We start from the raw sequence: 23,102 nt of genomic DNA on the forward strand, positions 1-23,102 counted from the left end.
AACAAGGATAATCTGAGTGGTAGGATGGCAGCAGATTTTTATTTTCTTCTGTCTGCATTTTCTACACTTTTTCTTTTGGTCCAGTAATTAAAATAACTAAAGGGCCTGCCCCACTCCTCTTCTCGTCACCAAGGGGCTGACAGTGGCATTTCCTGGCTCCGGGTGACTTGCCCACGGCTGGCTGCTTTCCCACAAACGCAGCAAGACTGGCATGGCAGCCGCGTTGCCGTCTTTGGGGAAGAAGGGCTCCCCGGGAGGCCTGCAGAGCGCCCCGCTTGCTTACGCAGTGCCTGGTTTACACCGGCCATACCAGACGGGTGGCAGGAATCGCACTGTTCCGCAAACCACCTGGCGGTGAGGGCCTCTAGGAGTAGCGCTCGGATGTGCTGTCCCGCAGGGAGCCCAGTGACCTTTCAGCACATGGGACCAGATTTTAGGTGCTAGGCCTCCCAGGGCCTGTTCGCAGAAACCCGGGTCATTCTGAGGCCTTTTGGGAGCTGAGGCCCCATTGGGAAAAGAGCCAAGCCTGTCTGCGGGGGGTGGCGGGGCCTCCCAGGGCCAGCCGAGGGGCAGGTGAGCGGCTGGGTTTTCCAAGCTCCCTTTGGTGAGTGTGTGGAAGGGGAGTGACTATAGCAGCTGAGGTACCAGTCCTTGTGGCCAGTCTGAACTCACCCAGGGTGACTTGGATCACATTCCTTGGAGTTCAGAAGCAGTTTTGGGACCCACAGGCCAGTTAGGCCTTTTGTGTCCCATGACGCGGCCTGCAGCCACACAGGCACTGGTGGTGGCCGCTCCACTTCCTGGTGCCCTCAGGGGTCTGCCAAGAGGTTCCGGCCAGAGCCTGGCTCAGCAGCAGGGAGTTGCCTGCTCGTGGATTTTTGGGGCCTCCGTCCTGAGGCTGGCGGGGCCTGGGCAGTGCTGTTTGTCTCCTGCTTCTTGTACACCCTCAGCGGGGTAACCTCAGGCCGGCTGCCCCCAGGTGTCGCAGAACACATTCTGGGCATGTGCTACGTCCTGCAGCGCTCACCTGAGCCTGAAGTCCAGACTTCAGGGCTGTTTCTGTGCCGAGTTCCCTGAGGTTCTGCCGTGTTCGTCTGCTTCTGGTAGGGAAAGGAAGTGATTGTCACTCCTGGGCTCAGCACCCCACTGTGCTGGGCGGTGAGAGGCAGTGCGCCCTTTCTGAGGGTGTTCTCTGTATCCTTGCCTGCTCTTTGGGGTTCTTGGGGCTTTCCCTGCGCCGTACAGACCCCGTGGTCCTCCAGAGAGCCTGTCTGTTGCCTTTTTCCTTTGGAAGGTGCTACGCGCTCACCCAAGCACGTTTCCACTTCTCCAGGCACCCCTTTAGGGGGAGCATGTGCGTAGGCTCCCCGCGTCCTGCTACTCACGGCAACATCTGGTTTCAGGTCAAGATGTTTTGTTTAAGTCTAGTTTGTCGAGAGGTAATTTACATACAGTAAAATTCTCCCATTTTTAGTTGTAGCAGGTTTTTCGGATCTCAGCATGTGTTTTCATTTGAACTCTGTTGGAGAAAGGCCAGGTTTTCTGTTGGGGGGAAAAAAAGGGCACGTTGCTCGGTGTTTATTTCTCTGAACAATTTCTGCAGAGGCCGCGTGGCTGGGGCTGGAGCTCCGCTGTGAGTCTGTTCTGAGAATTACAGTGTTGCCTTTCCCAGGACAAAGGCTGGCTGCCTCCTCGTGCTCTGCGCCCAGTTCACTGGACTCCTCTCTCCCTGATGGCGGCTGTGCCACAGAGCGTAGAGGGCCCTGCACTCAGAGAACCCGGGAGGTGCGGCCACCACAGGCAAGGCCTGGGGAGACAGTGCTCATCACAACTGCGGGCGTGTGTGTGCTACACGTCCTTACTTAGTCTCCAAACAAGCCCCGGAGGAAGGTAACTGCCGCAGTCTGTGGATGGAGGAGCCCCTGGGTACTGAGTCACTTGGTCAGGGCCACATAGTAGTTGGTGGAGCCGGGATTGGAACCAGCTGTGCCCAAACACACACCCGTTGCTTAAATACCTGAGACATGGTTTGCAAAAGCTGGTTAAAACAAACAAACAAACAAAAAAACCTCCCAGAAACCCGGACGACCTGCAATGATAGTTCTTAATGAATTCCAGCATTTACTTACACCTAGTGCCAGGGACAGTTTTTTTTATGTATTGTGTTCTGCAAAGATTGTTTACATATGTGTCCCTACTTTAGATTTTTTGTAAAGCTTAGACAATTGTAGAAAAATTGGTTAGTTATAAAAGCAGCTGGTACAGATCAGAGAATACGGCATGCTATTTGGAACAGGGTCGTAGTGAGTGGATTTACGATGATTTTTCTACCCTGACGTGGGCTAGGTTGCATTCGGTTGTTTGCCACAACGTGTTTGTTGGCGGTAGGTAAGGCGAGCAGAACTTTAAGGTAGTGAGGCGAGAGGGCAGTGACAGGTCGGGCTGGGTCAGGGAGTTGGTGGTATCTAGACTGGGAGAGAGAGAGCAGTGAGGAGCACGCTGGGTGCAAATCCCAGGCTCTGGCCGTGTGGCTATGGGCAGGTTACTCCTCGGGGTGTCAGTTTCTCCATCCATAAAATGGGTTCGTGATCGTATCTGCTTCTCATGGCTGCTGGGAAGATGCAGACAGAGACGCCAGGAGAAAAGCACTTGGCCCTGGACCCGGCACATGTTAAGCATTTCCCTAGTGTTTGTGGTTGTTACTGTTGAGCTGGTGTCGGCTTCTTTCTCGTTTCCTGGGCAGGAAAGCAGGGTGGAAGGGGGAGCCCTGGAGATTTCAGACGGCTTTCAGGGCGCTGAGGGTCCAGCCAGGAGAGAGATGTTGTCCAGCTTCTTAGTGAGTGGGCTGAGTCTATAACCAGAGCAGCAAAGGTGCTTTCTCAAACACAGCACCTTTTCTCGTATAGGCCTGTAGCGTGCTTGACCTTGAATGTGGCGTTGTCTGCAAAACGAAGGAACTGTGTTTCATGTGATGTTCATGCACCAGAACTTAACTGCAGCCGAGTTTTGTTTGACCTGTTGGTGGGATGCTCTCTTACAGACAAATCGCTCCTTTCTCTCAAGGAAAAAAAAAACCAGAGGGCTTCCTCTGATTACAGAAGTAATGTATGTGTGTTGTAAAGAAAATTTTCTGAAACAAGAAGATAGCATTGCCTTGTCCGCATCCAGGGATGCGTGCATTGGGCAGGTTGGATTTTTTGCTGTTGTGTGCATGTCTGCAAATGTGACTGAAAGCTGAGAGTATTGCTATGTGGTTTACAAACAAACTTCAGCGAGTAGGTGAATTTGAAAATGTGGAATCCATAGGTGATGAGGTTCTGTTGAACCACACTTTGTGCATCCGTTCGCCTGTTGGTAGACGTTTGGGCTGTTTCTGCCTGTTTGCTGTTGTGAGTAGTGCTGCACTGAACATTCGTGTACTTGGACTTGTTTGAATATCAGTTTTCCGTTCCTTTGGGTAGATACCTAGGGATGGACTTGCAGGGTTATACAGCGATTTCGTGTCTAACTTTTTGAGGAACTGCCAAACGGTTTTCCACGGGGGCTGCACCATTTTATGTTTCCACCGGGAATGTGTGAGGGTTCCCATTGCTCCACGTCCTCAGCAATGCTTGCTTTCTGCTTTTCAAAGTCACAGCCATCCTAGTGGGTGCGAAGCGGTCACACATTGAGATTTTCATTTGCATTTCCTTAGTGGCCAGAGATATTCCACATCTTTTCACAGGCTTGTTGCCTATTTGTACATCTTCTTTGGAGAAGTGTCTTCATACCTCCATTGCCCACTTTTGAGTTGGGTTGTCTGTCTCCTTGTTGTTGGTTATAGAAGTTCTTTGTATGTTTTGGATATTGAACCCTTACCAGATGTGTGATTTGCAGATATTTTATCTCCTTCCCTCAGTTTATTCACATTCTTGATGATGTCCTTTGATGCACAAAAGCGTTAAATTTTTATGAAGTTTGGCTTATTTTTTCTTTGCTCAGACTTTTGGTGTCACACTTGTGACTCTGTTGCCAAATACGTTTACTTATACTACTTTAATAGTTTTAGTTCTAATGGTTAGACAGTTGGTCCGTTCTGAGTTGTTTGTGTATGGAGTGAGGGCGAGGGCCCAACTTTATTTTTTTGCATGTGGTTTTCCGGGTGTCCCAGCACCATTTGTTGAAGAGACTCTTCTTTTCCCATTGAGTGGTCTTTGTGCTCTTGTTGAAAATCAGTCGGCCATAGATTCTGGGTTTAAAACTGGACCCTTAATTGTTTTCCGTTGGTCTATATGTCTGTCCTTATGCTAGTACCATACTGTTTTGATTATTGTAGCTTTGTAGGAAGTTTTGAAATCAGGAAGTTTTGAATCTTCCAACTTCTCATTTTGTTTTTTTCCCCCCTTCAGTATGAGTTGGGTTATTCTGGGCTCCTTGTGATTTTATGTGAGTTTAAGGTTTGGCTTTTCCCTTTTTTCAAAAAATCCCATTGGAATTTTGATAAGGATTGCATTGACACTGTGTATCACTTTTGAGATGTCTCAGCAATATTAAGTCCTCCCATCCGTGAACATAGGATGTCTTTCCATTTAATTAGGCCCTTTTTAATTTTTTTCAGCAGTGTTTTATAGTTTTTAGTGCATATTTCACCTGCTTGGTTAAATTTATTCCCAGATATTTTACTCTTTTGGATGGTGTTGTAAAACGGAATTGCTTTAATTGCCAACTGACTTTTGTGTGTTGATCTTCTACCTTGCATCTTTACTGAATTTGTTTATTAGCTTTAGTAGTTTTTCTGTGGATCCTTTGGGATTTTCTGCACGTAGAATCGTGTCATCTGCAAGTAGAGATAGTTTTACGTCTTACTTTCCAATCTGGATGTCTTTGGTTTCTTCTTGTTGCTTCATTGCTTCGGTTAGGACTTAAGGTGCAATGTTAGATAGCAGCGGTGACAGTGGGCATCCTGTGTTGTTTCTGATCTTCGGTGGGGGGAAAAGCTTTCAGTTGTTTGCCGTTAGTGTGACGTCAGCTGTGAGTGTTTCATAAATGCCCTTTATCAGGTTAAGGAATTCCCCTTCTAAAAGGGGTAGGGAGAGACCAACTCTGTTTTCTCCACTCATAACACTTCTGACACCAAATGTGTGGATTTTCCTCACATTGCGATTCTCCAGTTCTCTGGACACCACCTGGGTGTCCTACAATTTAATTCGATTGTGGAACTGACTACCTGGAGTTAGCGCAGACCCCCCCAGGTTAAGGCTCATTCTCACAAGACGGCCCCCTCTTCAGATGCCAGTTGCAAGTCCCAGGTTGCCGCCTGTGCCTAACTGGCCATAAATTGGGGGTTCCCCCTCTGTATGTTTGTTAATTTTCTATAATGGTTCACAGAACTCAGGGAGACATTTGACTTCCGTTACTGGTTTATTGTGAAGGATACAACTCAGTAACGGCCACACGGAAACAATGCACAGAGCAGGGTGCCAGGGAAGGGGCACAGAGCTTCCCTTCCCCATGGAAGGGGACCAGCACCTCGCTGCACTCACTGACGTGGGAGCTCTCTGAACCCCTTTGTTTGAAGTTTTCGTGGAGCCCCATTATGTGGGCATGATTGATGACATCACTGGCCATGGCCGATTGGGCCCAGGAGGCCGGGGGTGGGGCCGAAAATTCCAACCCTCTAGTCACGTGGTTGGTTCCTCCGGCAACCAGCCCCCACCCTGAAGCTATCAGGGGCTTTCGGCCACCAGCCATACAAAAAGATGCTCTAATCACTTCAGAGATCTCAAGGGTCTTAGAAGCTCTCATGTCAGGAACCCAGGACTAAGACCAAATATTAAAATAAAAGATGCTCCTATCACCCCTGTCCCTTAGAAAGTTACGAGGATTTTAGAAGCTCTGTGTTGGGGCCAGGGGAGACCAAATATATATTTCTTATTATGCCACACCTTTTATTTCTGATTTGCTGAGTGTGTGTGTTTTTTAAATCATGAACAGGTGTTGAATTTTGTCAGATGGTTTTATCTACCTCTCTTGAGAAAATTGTGTAGGTTTTTTCCTTCCTTTTATTAATGTGATGTATTGTATTGATTGATTTTATGTAAAACCACCCTGGCATTCCTGGGATAAGTTCCTTTTGGTTATTGTGTATAATCTTTTTAATGTGCTGTTGGATTGGGAGTGCTGGTATTTTGTTGAGGATATTTGGATCTGCATTCATAAGGATTATTGGTCTGTAGTTTTCTTGTGGTTTCTTTGTCTGGCTTGTGGGGTAATGCCTCATAGGATGTGTTGGGAAGTATTCCCTCCTCTTCTGAATTTTAGTAGAGTTTGAGTAGGATTGGTGTCCATTCTTCTTTGAATGTTGAATGTTGGTGGAGTCCATCATTGAAGCCAGCTGGTCCTGAACTTCTCTGTGGGAAGTTTTTGATTATTGATTCAATCTCTTGTTATAGATCTGTTGAGATTTTCTACCTCTTCTTGAGTCAGTTTTAGTAATTCGTTTCTAGGACTGTGTCCATTTTATCTAGATTAGTTTGTTGGTGTGTTACTGTTTATAGTATTCTATCATAATTCCTTTAATTTCTGTAAAGTTGGTAGTGTACACTTTTATTTCTGATTGTGGTTATTTGTATGTTCTCTCTTTTAATCTAGTTCAAGGTTTGTCAATTTAGTTGGTCTCTTCAAAGAACAAACTTTGGATTTTATTGAATCACTCTCGTCTTCTATTCTCTGTTTCATTTATCTCTGTTCGTGTGTTTCCTTTTGCTGCCTTTGGGTTTTGTTTGTTCTTTTTCTAGTTCTTTACGGTGTGAAGTTGTTGATTTGACATCATTTTTACTTTTTCTTGTTGTAGGGTTTTACGCCTCTAAATTTCCCTCTGAGCACTGCATGCGTTGCAGTCCATACGTTTTGGTATGTTGGATTTTGTTTTCATGTTCTCAAGCTGTTTTCTAATTTTCCTAGTGATTTCTTCCTTGACGCATTGGTGGTTTTATTAGAGGTCTCCAGAGAGACAGAACCAGCAGGAGATACGTGTGTGTGTGTGTGTGTGTGTGTGTGTGTGTGTGTGTGTGTGTCTGTGCATAGGGGGAATCAGCTCATGTGACCATGGAGGCTGAGAAGTCCCACACCAGGCCATCTGCAAGCTGGAGACCCTGGCATGTCAGTAGTGTGGCTCATTCCATGTCTGAAAGCCCCAAACTGGGGGTGCCAATGGTATAATTTTCAGTCTAAGGCCAAAGGCATGAGGACCCAGGGGGCCTGGAGTTCTGATGTGCAAGGGCAAGACGAGAGAGAGAGAAAATCACCCTTTTCTCTGCCTTTTTTATTCTCTCTGGGTCCCCAGCCAGACGGGTGGTGCCCGCCTACACTGAGGCAGATCGTCCCCGCTCGATCCACTAACTCGCATGCCATCTCCTCTGGGAACACCTCTGCAGACAACGCCCGGAAGTGTTGTGTTACCAGTTCTCTGGGTATCCCTTAATCCAGTCTGGTTGACACCTAAAATTAACCATCAGAGTGGCACTTGGTGGACATTTGTTGAACGAGTGTCCAAATGGATGAACCAGATTCATTCCAGAGGCGGCTGTCATAGGTCCACATGTCAAAAACCTTGTGGCACCCCCCCTTTTAAAAAATTGGGGTGAAATTCATATAACATGAAATCGACCATTTTAAAGTAAACAATTCAGTGGCATTTAGTACATGCGCAGTGTTGTGCAACCACCTTCTCTCTCCAGTTCCAAAACATTGTCATCACCCCACAGAGGAAGCCCCGTGCCCAGTAAGCAGTTGTTTCCTATCTCCCCCTGACCCCAGCCCCTGGCAGCCACCCATCTGTGTTCTGTTTCGGTGGATGTGCCGATTCTGGAAGTTTCATGTAAACACAGTATGTGACCTTCGAGTCCGGTTTCTTTCCTGAGTACTGTATTTATGAGTTCTTCCACGTCGTGGCACGGATAAGAACCTCATTCCTTTTCATGGCCAAATGCTATTCCACTGTGTGCATAAGCCACAGTTTGTCCATTGATGAACATCTGGGCTGTTCCCACCTTCTGGCTGTCGGGACTAGTGCCACTGTGGACGTGGTGTACATGGATTTGTTTGAGTACCGGTTTTCACTTCTTTGGGGTGTGTACAGTCAGCCCTCCATTTCCATGGTTTCCGCATCTGTGAATTCAACCAACCGCAGATAAAAAATATTCGGAAAAAAAGTTCCACAAAAATCCCAAAAACCAAAACTTGAGTTTGCCACACACAGAGTACTGCGTTGATTCCATGTGAATGAATGACACGTGGGCGTTATATTAGGTATTATAGGTAATCTAGAGGTGATTTAAAGTACACCGGAGAACGTTCTTAGAGTTTATGCAAATGCTGTGCCCTTTTATGTGAGAGACTTGAGCCCCTGCAGATTTCGATATCCGAGGGGCATCCGGGATCCGATCCCCCACGGACACCGGGGGCTGACTACGTCCCTGAGTGAAATTGCTGGGCCCTGTGGTAATTGTGTGTTTAATTTTCTGAGAGCCCGCCAAACTGTTGTCCGCAGCAGCCAAACCGTTCTGCGTTGCCACCAGCAGTGCAAGGCATTCGATTTATCCACGTCCTCGCCAGCATCGGTTCTCTTCTGTTTTCTGTTTGTTTTTAATCATAGCCGTCCTAGTGGGTGTGAAGTGCTATCTCACGGTGGTTTAGTTTGCATTTCCCTCATGACTCACCATGTGGAGCCTCTTTCTGTGTGCTTCTTGGCAATTTGTACATTTTCTTTTCTTTGAAGACACGTCCATTCAAGCCCTTTGCCCATTTTTGAATTGGGTTGTTTTTCTTTTTGTTGTTGAGTTGTAAGAGTTCTTTATCTGTTCTGGATAAGTGCCCACTTCTCAACGTTGCCAGCAAAGCACGTTGCTGGGCAGACCAAACGTGTGACATGAGCGTCCCCCAGTTGGGAGCGCCAACTCTCTTAGGGGCGTCCAAGTCGTCTCCCTGCCGTCACGTGTGGACCAGAGGCCTCTGTGTGCTGCGGCTGAATTGTTCCTTTGGAAAGTGGGCCGGGGCCTAGACGGGGGCTTGCGAGAGCCCGTTGGTGCTGCCTGGGACGTGGCAGAGGTACCCAGGATGGATAAATTGGTTCCTACGTGTACTAGGGCCAGTCAGGTGCAGGGGTCTTGCTGAAATACCTCCCTTTATATCTGGTGGTTGTCCCAGAAGTGGTCCCAGATATTTTATGCCCTTCCTGTTCCAATGAGTGAGTTACATCTCGGACCTTGGGCTATCAATGCATATAACTTAATTTTTCTTTTTTTAAATAGCCACGTTGAAAAAGGTCAAAAGAAACAGGTGAAATTAATCTTAATAATATAATTTATTTAACCCAGTATATCTAAAATATTACCATTTCAGCATATAACCAGTATTCTAAAATTATTAATGTATTTTACATTCCTTTTTTTCATACTAAGTCTTACAGATCTGGTGTGTATTGCACTTACTGTACATGTCAATTTGCACATAAAAGTTTCATCGGAAAGACTCGGTCTGTATTTAGATTCCATAAAATTCACAGTTAAAGTAGAATCACACACCCAAGTCGCTCCAAACATACATAAAAATCTTCCAGTAACTAAGCCAAGTCTGGTTCCTGACAAGGAATGTCTCATAGTTTTGATTTTTTTAAATTTTAAAATTTTGAAATAATTTTAGACACAGAAGAATTGCAAAGATAGTACGGAGAGTTCCCACAGTCGCACACCCTGCCTCCCTTAACGGTGATCGGCACTGAGAAGTTAACATTGGTGCGATACCATCAACTGCAGACTGTTGGGATTTTTCCACTAACATCCTTTCCCTGTTTTAGAATCTACTCCAAGTTGCTAGATTGTATTGAGTTATCACGTCTCTCTTCTCAGTCTTTCCTTGTCTTTCATGGCCTTGATAATTTTGAAATTTATCAGGAAGGTATTTTATAGAATCTCCCTGAGCTTGCATTTGTCTCGTATTTTCTCACGACTAGTCTGCGGTTATGGATTTTGGGGAGAAGACCACAGAGGAGAAGTGCCATTCTCTGCATGTCATAGGAGGAGGTGGCAGATTTTCACGTGGCTTACAGTTAACAGGTGATGCTGACCCTGATCTGCCGGTTAAGGCGGTGCCTGCCAGGTCTCTCCACTGTCTAGGTGCTGTCTGTGCCTTTCCACTCTGTGGGAGTTAGAAGCGTCACTAAGTCCAGCCCACACTCAGGGGAGGAGGAATTAAGGGCTCTATCCCGTGCCCAGGAGCACAGGTTAAAACCACCAGGTAACTAATACTTATTTTGGGGGGAAGATACTTAGAAGCTATGCAGATGACTGCATAGCTTTTCATACAGGCTGCATATCCCTAATCCGAAAGTCTGAAATGCTCCAAAATTCGAAACTTTTGGAGTGCCAACGTGACGCTCAAAGGAAACGCTCATTAGAATATCTGAATTTCCACTTTTCGGATTAAGGATGCTGAGCGTAGAAGTATAATGCAAATATTCCAAAATGTGAAAACTCTGAAATCGGGAACATTTCTGGTCCCGAGCGTTTCAGACAAGGGATACTGAACCTGTAGTTCCATCTGTAGAGCCCTCCTCGGTGTTCCGATGGTGACATTTAGTTCCTCATTCCAAAAAATTGGAATTTTTTTGGTAGGGAAGAGTTCTCCCTTCTCCCCCATTTATGTATTTATTCAGTCATTTATCTATATCAATGTGGATTCATGGATATCTGTTTTTTCTTTGGATTATAATCCAGTGCCACTGTTACGTTGTTCAAATTGTTCTCGAGTTGGCCAGGGAGTGGGAGCTCCTCCCAGCCTCAGTCCCTTGTAGCCATCTCATCTGTTTTCTATTCCCGTAGCTTTGCTTTTTCCAGATTGTCACATAAACAGAATCGGACGGGATGTGGCCCCTTGTGTCTGGCGTCTTTCGCTTCTCAGAGTGCACTGAGGGTTCATTCGTGCTGCTGCACGAGTGAATAGTTGGGTCCTTTCTCTGCCGCGGAGCGTTCCGTCGTAGGGATGCATCGCAGTTTGTCCATTCATCTACCGAAGGACATCTGGGTGGTTTCCAGATTTTGGTGATTACGAATAAAGTTGCTGTAAATATTTGCGTACAGGATTTTGTGTGCACATAAGTTTTCAGTTTGTTTGGGTAAATACCCAGAAATGGGGATTGCTGGGTCATATGATACATATTTGTTTAACTTTATAAGTAATGGCCCAACAGTTTCCGAAGGGCCTGTGCCGTTTTGCAGTGAGAGTTCCTGTTGCTCCACAGCCCCGCCAGCACTCGATGGGATCAGGTGGTTTCCTTTCTCTTTCCTTCTGTCTCTCCTTCCTTCCTCCCTCCCTTCCTCCCCGCCCCCCCATCTAATGGGCATGTTGTGTCTCTCTCTCAAACAGCTTTATTGTGATGTAGTTCCCATAACCTACGATTCATCCATCTCAAGCGTGCAGTCCAGTGGTTTTTGCGTATTCCGAGGTGTGTGACCATCACACCTTCACCACTGTCGAACTCCAGTGGAATTGCTGGGTCTTTGGTCATTCTGTGTTTAACTTTTCGGGTAACTGCCTGACTGTTTCCCACAATGGCTGCACCTTTTCACATCCCCACCAGCAGCCCACGTGGGCTCCGGTGTCCCCACGTCCTCACTGACACTTAATTTCTGTCTCTTTGATCACGGCCGCCCTGGTGGTGTGGAGCAGTACCCGGTTAGGCTTTGCCTCACATCTTGTCTCCCTGACGGCTGCCGACGATTATCCTTTCATGCGCTTATGTGCAGCTCGTATATTTTCGTTGGTCAAGTATTTCTTCAGAATTTTACTCCCTTTTTAAAAAATTGTGTTCGTTTTCTTATTATTGAGTGTCAGGAGTTCTTTATATACTGTGGATGCAAGTCCTTTAGCTGGTGTGCGATTCGCATATATTTTCTCCGAGTCTGTGGCTTGTCTTTCTGTTCTCTCAACAGTATCTTTTGCCTGGCGTAAGTGTTAGATTTTGCTAGTTTATTGTTTTCTCTTTTGTGGATTGTGCTTTGGGTATTGTATCTAACACCCACCCTCTGCCAGAACCGAGGCCCACGCTGCTCCTCGTGCTGCCCAGTGGCGGCGTGTGCAAGACTGCTGCTTAGAGAGGCTGAGGGGACCTCCGTTGGGAAGTTGGCACCTAGTGGGGGAGGCTGTTGTGTCATTAATTCTTTGCAGTTGAGGATTTTAAAATGTTTATTTACGGCGAGAAGGAAGAATTGCTTTTCTTCTCTTACTCGCTGGAGTTTCATTGGTTTATCCATGCAACAAATACGCACTAGACCTAGGGCCCAGCGAGAACCAGCGGACATGGCCCGGTTTCCCATGGAGCTCTCAGGCTCGCGGGGCGGGGGAGAGCAGACATGCAGCAGAGGAAGTGACAGCCGCAGAGCAAGTCGTGAGCTCGTGGAAGCTGCAGCGCCGGGTGCCGAGTGCAGTTAGCAAGGGTTGCAGGAGTTTCTCTTAGGAAGCAAGATCGACTAGAGACCATGAGAGGACCGGGAGGCCCCTTCCAGGTGGAAGGACAGCTGTGCGATGGCAGAGTCCGGATGCCAAGGAGCGGGCTGGGGCAGGTGTGGGGAGGTGAGCGCAGGTGGGCAGGGCTGCTCAGCACCAGCACGGTGGGGGGCTGCAGGGGGCGCTCTCTGAGCCCTCTGGGTTCATCTGCCTCTTTGAGCTCTCGTGGCCCTGGCTTCAGAATCCCCAGCCAGGTGCCTGCCCCGTGCCTGTCCCCACTGTTGTGGAGTAGATCAGTCACATTATAAAGCAGACTGGCTCAGTCTTTCCCACAACTAGTCCAGTGACTGCCAAACAGGAACTGCTCGTCTGTGCCCTGGGGTCGGTTAGGAGCAGGGTCCGGGCCTCAGGAGGGTCCAGGGCTGACCCGGAGAGCGTACAGGTACGGGGCTCGGTCTCGGGCGGGGCGGGGGCCTGGCGGCTATGCATGGTGGCCCACACCCACGTTCGCTTCGCTGCTGGGCATCGCGGCTCAGTCGCGAGGTCCTGGCTGGGACCAGACAAAGCCGAGAGGAGCTGAGGACTCAGTCACCAGATGGGGAAGAGAGGTTGTCTGAGTTCAGAGTGAACTACTCCGTCACTTCTGTGTCTGGCGTCAGGCCTTTATCCCCGGCTGGCATCCTGTGGGTGTTCGTGACGTCAGCGATCGCCCACTGGGCTCTCGCGCATGTGGAACCCAACGCTCACAGCGACAGCGGAGGAGAGCGCGGTGGTTCAGGGCGTGAAGACCTGCCCTGCTGTGGCTCCACCTCCTCTGCCCTGCACTTCCCTTCAGCATCGATTTAATGGCACATTTTCGAAGGAGGAAAAGAAGCATGTTAATGCTCCACACTGATGTTAAGAGACAGTCCAGTGCTCAGAAATGGCAAAATGTGAAAAAGAAGTGTATTTTGGTTATTTGCCACTAATATTAAACATCCTCCCCCACCCCCACACCAAGCTACTATTGGACAGGAGCTGTCACCAGTGTTCCGGCGTGGCTCTGCTCACAGCAGTTATCTGGAGGCACAGGGAGGGCGTCTTGGTACGTTTGGTACGTTTTATTGGGAAGTTTGCACCGTTTTGTGCACGAAGGTTCTTAGAACTAAGTGAAACAGTGCTGGCTTCGGAGCCTTAAAACCCTGTAAGGCATCTTCTTGGACACATCCTGGGTTCCTGGTGTTGGGGGGCCATGGGCAGCTGCACAGGCAGTTTGGCAGGGCTGGGGACGTGCTGGGGGAGGTGCCAGGGCCACCAGATCCTGATCTCCCCACCCCCTTTATGGTGGAAATGGCACTTGCTGCCGGGCTTCCCCTGCCCGCCCTGCGTTTAAACGGAGAGTGAGGGAGCTGATCCCAGCAGCGTGGGCGGGAGCCCTCTGGGCCCCGCTGTGCTCTCTGCTCCCCATGCCCCCGCTGCCTGGCTCCCAGGCTCTCTGGGGCTTTGCAGAGTTCAGGAGGCGGAGGCCCCTCCACCGGCCCACAGAGCTCCCCTAGGCCTGGGACAATTGGCCGGGTGCCACAGCCGAGGGGGAAGGCCCTCGCCGGTGGACTGTGAGGAGCCAGAACAGAAGGGACATTGTGTGAGGACGCACAGGGAAGGTCAGGGGGCTGCCGAGTTGTGACAAGCCGCGTGAATGCGTACCGGCCGTGCAGCTCGATTTGTCTCCCTGTGGCATCTTTCTGTTCCTCCATGTGGGACCCCAGACGCTGCTGGATTTCCTAGAGGGCGGGGTCTGTAGCCGGGTGGCGAAGCACCTGGAGAGACCCCACCCACAGCTCATCACAGTCACCCAAGGCCCCCCGGTGACAGGGATAGGCGATTTCCCCTGCAACGCCAACTCCTGGGCCCTGGAAAAGGGGCTGGAAGAATTGGCCCGGGGTTGGAAGCACGTGTTATGTTCCCCAAATGTCATGGGCTCGTCCTGGGGATGCTGCCTCCTGTCTTCCGTTTCATTTCTTCTGGTCCATTTCTTCTTCTTCTGGTCTTTCTTTTCTTTTTCCTTTTTTTTTTTTGAGGTGGGATCTTGCTCTGTTGCCCAGGCTGGAGTGCAGTGCTGCCATCACAACTCACTGCAGCCTCCAACTCCTGGTCCTGGGTGATCCTCCCGCCTCAGTGCCCCCAAAGTGCTGGGTCTGTGGGCGTGTGCCACCACGCCCGGCCTGGGTTTCTTTTTCAAATTGCTTTTTCAAGCTGCTTTCTCCCCCTTTTTGGTGTTAGCTTGGGGAGAAATCATTCAGTTAGGTTTCCAGATGATAGAAGCCACCTTAAAGCCTAAAGTTGTTTGGCTGTTTCCATAGAAAGCTCCTTACAATGTAGCGCTTGGCTGTCTGCCTTCTGGTCTGGGTGTCTCATTGCTTATGGATGCAGGAATGTATTCGGGTTATCAAAATCGCAGGTCACGCTGGAGCGTGCAGAGTAAAAACTGGAACTCTGTCCCATCCATCTCTCTGCCCCGAGAATTCTGCATTCGTATCCAAAGCCTGCCTTCGAGGTGGAGCAGCAGGCCCGGTGCACTCACTGCTCTGTAGTTTGCTCTCTCCTGGCAGCGAGTTCTAGGGAGTCGAAGTCCGTGGGTGAAGATACGCGGTATGTCTGGGCACCTGTGTGTGGCTGGGTTCTCGTATTCCCCCTGTGCAGGTGAGGAAGCCGAGGCACAAACAGGTGACGTGACCTGCCGGGGCTGCACAGGAAGTGGGCGAGCCAGCTCGGCTTGAGAGCCTGCCCTCGGAGCCACCTGCTGTGCCTGTCGAGTTTCTCCCAGGGGCAGCAGAGGACTCCATGGCGCAGTTCATAGTTAAGAGGGACAGAAAGAGAACATCCCGTCCTTCCCTGACCAGGGCCAGCCCCTTCCTGACAGGCACGTGAGTGGCCTGCTGCTTCTGTCTCACACAGGGCTGCGGTGACCGTCCGCCCTGTACCTGTCCTGGGCAGGCCCGAGTGCACCTGCAGGAGTGTCTGCCGCCTCCGCAGCACAGGAAGGCAGACGTGGTAGGGGCCCTGCTGTCTGGAGCCACCATTGTGCTTTTTCCCTCCTTCTGGTTTGATTCCTTCCTCTCACTGAGGCTCGGAGAGGTACCCCAGCGCGGCCAGGGACACACAGCAAGTCGGTGACGGGCTGCTTCAGCACCCAGGAGGTCTCTGACCCCAAATGAAGCCCACAGTTTTCAGCCCATTTTGTGGTATTTTTCTTAAGCCTTTTTTTTTCCCCTGAAGTTTTTCTTCTCCCAATTACAAAGGCGGTCTATGCAGATTGCAAGGAATTGAAATCCTCTCTCCAGCCCACTTCCTTGAAGTAACCACGGTACGCAATTCGTTGTCTGTCCTTCGAAAACCTTGTCTGTATTAGCGTGCGTATGTGAGTGAGTGGGTGTGTGTGTGATGGGTAACTTTAAACTTGCTGTCCGTGGCCGTCCCCGTGTCGGCACAGGTAGCTCTCCCTTGCCCTCCGCGCCGTCTGTGGAGTGCACCCCGCCACGTGGCTCAGCTGCGGTTTGCCTGCCTGTTCCTGCTGAGGGTATGGGGACACCTCGGGCATCTCCCCGCAGCAGGAGGGCCTTGGTGGCTTCACACACGCGCTTGCGCTCTCGCGTGGCGTCCCAGCCAGGCCGCGCACTGGGGGTGGGATTTCAGTACAGGGCCATGTGTTTCTCGGACTGCGCTTTTCCACGTTTCTTCCCATGCTTTCTACTGAGCTCGCCCCCGCCCCCAGTGTGCCATGGGCTGGGGAACCCCGAGATGAGCGCGTCAGAGCTTTATTTAGAGGAAGGGTGCGTGGCTTCTGATGCGTAGACTGGCGTGTTTAGCTTTTATTGCTTCTGTGTGGCTTTGGCAAATGATCAAACCCCACAAAACCTCGGTTTCTTCTCCTGACGGCTGGTGAGAACAGTGACTCACCCTCAGAGTGATTGTATGGGTTGAGTACAGCGCTGCATAGCTCAGTGCCTGCTGGCGGGCCACCACCTGAAGCAGAGCGAGGCCCAGTGGCCCAGGAGGACTCGAGGGGGGCCAGGAGCAGAGGGTTCCTTGGGAGACATGTTCACCCTCTTCCCAGGCAGGCTCGGGGGGGACACAGGTAGTGTTGAACCAAGATTCAGAGCTGTAAGGCAGGTGGGGCGGAGCCTAGCATATGTATTTAATTCTCTTCTTTAACATGGAAAACTGGAAAAAATATATGTATGTATATAGAAGTAGGGAGAATGGCAGAGCAACCCCCCATCCCCAATCCAGCTTCAGTAGTTGCCGACTTGTGTGCCATGTTTTCTCATCTCTGCCCCCGGGAGTGTTTCAAATCAAGTCCTGGATGTCGTATCTTATCATCTGTAAATATATCAGCGTGTGCCTGTAAGGGAGAGGACTCTTTAAACAAAACCCTACCGGCAGTATCATCATGCCTAGAAACTGGTCAGTTAATAGTTCCTTAATATCGTCACATCCAGTAATGTCAGTTTCCTCCGTCGTCGCAGACACACACACACAGAGTCAGCTCTCCGTGTCCAGGAGCCGTCCGCTGCCGGTACTGGGGGATGACTCTGTGTGTGTGTGTGTGTTTGTATACATGTATTTTTAAAAATAATCTATTCAAATCAGGATTCCAGTGAGGTCAGTGCATCGCTCTTGATTGCTGTCTCTTAAGCCCCTTAAAATCTTTTTTCTCTCCCTCTCTTTCCTCCCTCCCTTGCAATTTTGAGAAGAAGCTGCACTGTTTGTCCCACAGGGATGTTGCTGGCAGCCCGCGGGGATGTTGCTGGCAGCCCGCGGCGATGTTTCAGTGTTTCCTGGCATTTCCTGTAAACTGGCACTTGGATCTAGAGCCATGATCACATTCAGGTTTAACTTTATTAGTTTTTAAAGCCCAGCCTATGTGTGTGAACCCCAGGGCCTCACAAGGGCACGTCAGACGGCCCGGGGACAAGCCCCAGCAGGGCAGAGATGGCTGGGTGACAGCCTGGGCTTGGCAGGAGCTGGGAGACCCCACAGCAGGGCTGGTTCCTCTGCTCTCACAGCCAGGCAGGGAGGTAGCTCTGGGTGTGGGGAGGAGGGAGCGTTGGCCTCTCCCGACAGGAACTCCGAGTGTGGTCAGTGGCCACGGGGCTGTGGTCTTGGCCTTGGTGTGCCCTACACCAGGGCCAGCCTGGCCCCTCGGGCCCCACGCCCCTTGCCTTGAGGAGTGCAGGCAGGCATGCCGGGTGCACGGCCTGGACTCCCCGCCCTTTGGCGCTGTGGATGGGTGTGCACGCCGCGGCTTTTGGCGCTGGCACCAGTTTGGCCAGTTCCTCTGCATCTTAGTTTGCCGAGGCTGGAGAGATGCTGGCTCGTGCCCAGTGGCCTAGGAGTGGGTGGCTCCTCCTGGCCTGGCCTGAGAATGCTTGAGTCTAGCAGGCGGCTGCCAGTGCTTAGAGTGGGGCCACTCTGGAGTCCAGCTGGAATAGCCATGGCTGTTACCCCGGGGCTGCCGGCCGACCGCCTGTGACTCTGCCAGTCCTCACGGAGCTACTGCTGGGCCTTGGAGGGAGGTGCTGCCACGTCCCAGCCTCTCGGGAAGCAGGTTTTCCAAAGGGGAGTCCAGGAAGAGACCAGGAGCCAGCCCTCTTGGGAGTTCCTAAGCATCACAGGTCCCAGGTCTCACCCAGAGGGAGCACCAGTTAGCAGCCATCCTCAGCGTGCTGTGACTCACACGGCAGCGTTGCTGGCGGCAGGGCGCACGTGGGGTGCTTCAGGGCTGCAGGTGCCCTTCCCTCCGGGAGCCGTAAGGAGCACGGCCTGGTCTCCTCCTGCTGTGCTCGCCCTCCCTCTTCCATGTGTGTGGGCGCGAGGAGCCTCTCCAAGATCCAGGGCGTCCGGAGGGCACCTGCCTGGGGCGAGTCCTGGCTCTGCTGCTGACCAGATCTCAGCCCTCTGTTTCGGTTTCTTCATCTGTGACATGGGGACACTAGGAGCTTTGTGTTGGGGACTGTGAAGCATTCACATGTGTGAAGTGCTTAGAATCCCGCCTGGCTGTGGTCGAGGCTCCGCAAATGCTGCGTGACACGGTACGGTCAGTCACGTCTCACACTGTTGCTGCTGCCATGGCTGTTTCACCTTTGTGCCCTGACTGTAACGTTAGAGACCCCTCCTCAGTCTTGGTCACTGCTGTGAACACATGGTAGGCACCAAAAATGCACCCTTTTAAAGTGTGCCAATCTGGTGGTTTTTAGTATATTCACGCCATAATTTTCTAATTCCAGAATATTTTTATCACCCCAAAGGAAACCCCATAACCCGTGAGCAATCACTCCTTATGTCCCCCTGACCCAGCCCCTGGCATCCACTAATCCACATCCTGTCACTGTGGATTTGCCTGTTCTGGACATTTCACGTGAACGCAGACATATAATTTGTGGCCTTTTGTGTCTGTCGTCTTTCTTTAGTGCTGTGTTTTTGAGGTTCATCCACGTTGTAGCCTGTGTCAGAGCCTCCTTCCCTTTCAGGGCAGAGTAATATTCCACTGTGCGGCCGGTCCACACTTGGTTTCTCCATTCATGTGTCCATGGACATTTGTGTCGTTTCCTCTTCTTGACTGTTGTAACACTGCACTCACCATCAGATTGGTATTAACTGACTGACACTTAAGTGCTCGTATAGTAGAACCTTCATCGGGTGTCGGGCAGGTGGAAGGGGGAGGAGGGGATGGTATATGCATATTTAATGGGTGCGGTGCGCACTGTCTGGGGGATGGACATGCTTGAAGCTCTGACTTGAGTGGGGCAAGGGCAATATACGTAACCTAAACATTTGTACCCCCGTAATATGCTGAAATAAAAAAAATTAAAAAAAAATAATGCCTGGAACAACAACAACAAAAAAAAAACCACTGCACGTGAACATAGGTGTCAAGTTTTGTGTGAACACATCTTCGTTTCTCTTGGGGATATGTCTGGGAGCTGGTGTGTGGTTCATATGCTTGGTCTGTATTTGACGTGCTGGCTGCCAGACAGTTTTCCAAAGTGGCCGTGCTAGTTCACATTCCCTCTAGAGCGCACAAGGGCTCTATTTTCTCCACATCGACAACACTCATTTTCTGGTTTTTTGTTGTTTTTTTTTTTACCGTAGCCATCCTAGTGGGTGTGCAGTGGTGTCTCATTGTCGTTTTGATTTGCATTTCCCTAGTGACTGGTGACGTCGAGCAGTTTTTCATGCACTTTTTGGCCATTTGTATGTCTTTAGAGAAATGTCTATTCATATCCGTTGCCCATTTTTAAATCATGTAATTTTTCTTTTTATTATTGTAAAATTTATTTTGTATGTTCTGGATACTAAACCTTATCGGAGTAATGACTTGCAAATGTGTTCCCTCCTTTCTGCAGCTTGTCTTTTCACTGTCTTGATGGTGTCCTGTTTTACAGCACAAACTTTTAAAATTTTGATGAAGTTTGATTTGTCTAATTTTCTTTAGTTACCTGTGGCTTTGGTGTCATACCTAAGAAACAAAAATATTTAAAGAAAAAAATTAGCCAGGCATGGTGGCAAACACTTTGTAGTCCCAGCTACTTGCAAGGCAGAGGCAGGAGGAGGAGGATCGCTTGAGCCCAGGAGTTGGAGGCTGCAGTGGAGGCTATGATTGTGCCGCTGCGCTCCAGCCTGGGCGACAGAGCCAGACCCTGTCTAAGAAAGATTTGCCCAATCCAGCGTCACAATGTATACCTCTGTTTTCTTCTGCGAGTGTTATAGTCTTGGCTCTTACGTCTAGTCTTTGATCCTAGATGAGTTGTTTTTGTGCGAGGTCGGGTCCACCTTCATTCTTTGGCGTGTGGATGTCCAGTCGTCCCAGCACCATTTGTTGAAGAGACGATTCGGTCCCCATCGGATGGCCTTGGCGCCCTCGTTGAACCCCAGTTGCCCGTAAACGTGAGCGCCCATTGTTCAAACTCCAGTTCCTCAGTGTGACACTTGGGCTTGTCGCAGTGGGGTTCTCGCATTCCCCCCACCCCATTTTCCTTACTAGCCTGGCGTTGCTGCCCCAGGAGCACATCTCCGTTTTGTGGGGCCTGAGGCTTATCTGATGTGGGGTGAAGCGGACTCTTTACGGGAAAGTATCTTGCTTTGTCAAGGTTCACAGAAACTTGACCCTGTGCACTCCCTCCGGGGCCCCAGAAGGGACTGGTGCAGGCAGCCCCTTCCCAGCAGGCCGGCCTGTGCCCTGAGCGCCGCAGCCTTTTCCGTGGACGCCACGTCGCTCGGTCAGAGCCTTGCTCACTCACGGCCACTCCTCACTCACTTGTCCCAAAGGTCCATCGAGCGCCTGCCCCACGCCAGGTGCTGTCTGCGCTGCAGGGCAGGAACCGGAATGAAGGTCCCTCTCTTGTAGGGTGGCGAGGGTGCAGGATGGCTCCTCGTATGGGCAGAGCCTGTTGGAAACTGGGTCGTGATCTTGCGTCTGTGTTCTCTGCGACCTTGCATTCTGGTCCCTGTCATTTGCGTCTGTGTCTTAGGCTCCCTGTTGAGCGTGGCCCTTGCTGGGAAGGAAACGGGGGTTGAGGTGGTGAGATCAGAGGCTGGGGTGAGGTCTCAGCACTGCCACTTGTTAGTTTTGTGTCTTTGAACCTCAGTTTCCCCATTTGTCAGTGGGTCCCTTGAGGGGTGAAAGGGACGTGACCGTCACTGTCTCTGCCAGCGGCAGGAATGTTCCTGCTAAGTGTCTGAGCACACTGTTGTTAATGATCTTCACTTCTGTAGGTTGAGTTGTTTTGAGGAAGAGGAGGCACCAAGAGCGGCACAGAGGAGGGTCTGGGGGGAGGAGGAACGGAGGCAGGTGAAGGAGGGAGGAGGGAGCTCCGTCCCTGTCCCCTCCCTCGCTGCGACCTCCTGCCCGCCCCTCTGACATGGACTTCCTTGTTTTTTTTGTTCCAGGAGGAGCCGCGGAAGGTTTGCTTCACCTATGACCTGTTCCTGAACCTGGAGGGCAACCCGCCCGTGAACCACCTGCGCTGCGAGAAGCTCACCTTCAACAACCCCACCACTGAGTTCCGGTACAAGCTCCTGAGGGCTGGCGGGGTGAGTGTGCCCCAAGCGGGCGGGCCCCCGCCCTGCCCGGCCCAGTGGCCGCTGTGCTGGCCGAGGCTGCCCTGGCCTGGCTCCCGTGCTGGAGGCATTGCTGCTGGGGGCGCCTTGGGATCTCCTGGCGCAGGTGCAGGTCGCACAGGTAGTGCCTGGCGGAGCTGGAAGGGGCCAGGTGCTCGGAGTCCGTGTGGGGCGTGGGCGGCTGTGGATGAGTTGCGGTTGTCCCGCGGCTTCCCGGGCGGCTGTGGTTAATTAGCATCTTCCTGCAGGAAGTGGCCGGGAAGGAATGGGCGCGAGGCCGGTCTGTCCGCGTGGCCAGGCCCGGAGCCGGCTCGTAACCAGCCTGGCAGGGCCACCTGGGGAGGCGGCAGAGGCTCCTCTGCGGAGGGCCCTGCCCTGACGTGTGCGTTGCCCGTCCCCCTTGTCCCGGGAGGCCAGACGGCAGCGTCAGCTGAGCACTGGGGCTCTCCAGTGAGTCGTGTGGTGGGATTCCTGCGTGGCGGCCTGAGAGGAGCCGCTGGGCCCAGCAGGCTGGGCGCGGTGCGGGCGCCAGGTGGCTTGTGGAGGACGGGATGCCTGGCTGCAGGGGGACGTCGTGTGGAGGCATGTGCAGGCCTGGTCACGGCACAGCCACCTTCAGTGACCCAGGGTCACAGAGCGTTTGCCTGGATGTCAGCCTGTGTCTCTGATGGAGTGGGCCGGGTTGTGTGCATGCGTATGGGGTATGTGGGAGAGGTGTGTGTGTTATGTGTGTGTGGCATGTGTCACCTGTGTCGTGTGTATGTGCTGTGTGACATGTGGGTTGTGTGAAGTGTGTGGCATGTGCCACATGTATCGTGTGTGTTGCCTGAGGGGTGTGTGTCATGTGTCACGTGTTACATGTCACGTGTGATATGTGTTGTGCGTGGCATGTTTATGCGTGGTGTGTGGCATGCCACGGGTGGTGTGTGTGGTGTTCATGTGTGGTGTGTGATGTGTGTGTGGCGGGGACAGGCCCACGTCCCGAGGGAGGGGGCTGCAGTGGGTGTCTCGGGGCAGCCCTTTGCTCCCCGCTGAGTACGGATGGGTCTGCGATGAACTTTGCCCTTTTTCAGTGAAGGGAATAGTGTGTCCGTGGTGGGAGGTTTGAGCACGTCCTGCCGTGTTCCTAATAAAGATGCCTCGTGATCCTAATCGGCAGGTGAGGGAGGTGCCGGGCGGGTCTGCGTGGACAGCGCAGGTCCAGCGCCCTCCCGCCTCTGCCTCTCCGCCTGCTTCTTGCGCCCTGGACTTCCCACCTCGTTCGCCCAAGTGTCTCTGGGCCTCCTGAAGCCTCCGTAGTTGCATTTCTTTGGGAAGCAGCTCCTGGGCCACTTGGGCTGCAGCCAGGTCTTCGCGCCCGTGGGCGGCGGTTCCCTTGCTCACAGGAGAGGAAGGCTCTGAGGGCGAAGCAGCCACCGAGGGGTGAGGAGGAGGAGGAGGAGGAGGAGGAGGAGGAGGCTGGGAGGAAGGTCTGGCTCAGCCTGTGCAGAGCTGGGAGGGAGGGAGCGGCCTTGGCCCTG

General features: G+C 51.4%; 1 protein-coding gene across 2 annotated transcripts in view; it reads left to right on the plus strand.

Moving 5' to 3' along the window:
• MLLT1 (myeloid/lymphoid or mixed-lineage leukemia (trithorax homolog, Drosophila); translocated to, 1) overlaps window positions 1-23,102 on the plus strand; it is a 49,454-nt gene that overhangs the window by 10,461 nt on the left and 15,891 nt on the right. For both annotated transcript variants that reach the window (XM_012646302.1, XM_012646303.1), the window contains exon 4: window positions 21,412-21,555. In XM_012646302.1, the coding sequence (XP_012501756.1) occupies window positions 21,412-21,555 (144 nt within the window). The remainder of the gene's footprint in view (window positions 1-21,411; window positions 21,556-23,102) is intronic.

The sequence above is a fragment of the Propithecus coquereli genome, unplaced genomic scaffold (assembly GCF_000956105.1).
Source record: "Propithecus coquereli isolate 6110/MARCELLA unplaced genomic scaffold, Pcoq_1.0 Scaffold241, whole genome shotgun sequence".
NCBI classification, from domain to species: Eukaryota; Metazoa; Chordata; class Mammalia; order Primates; family Indriidae; genus Propithecus; species Propithecus coquereli.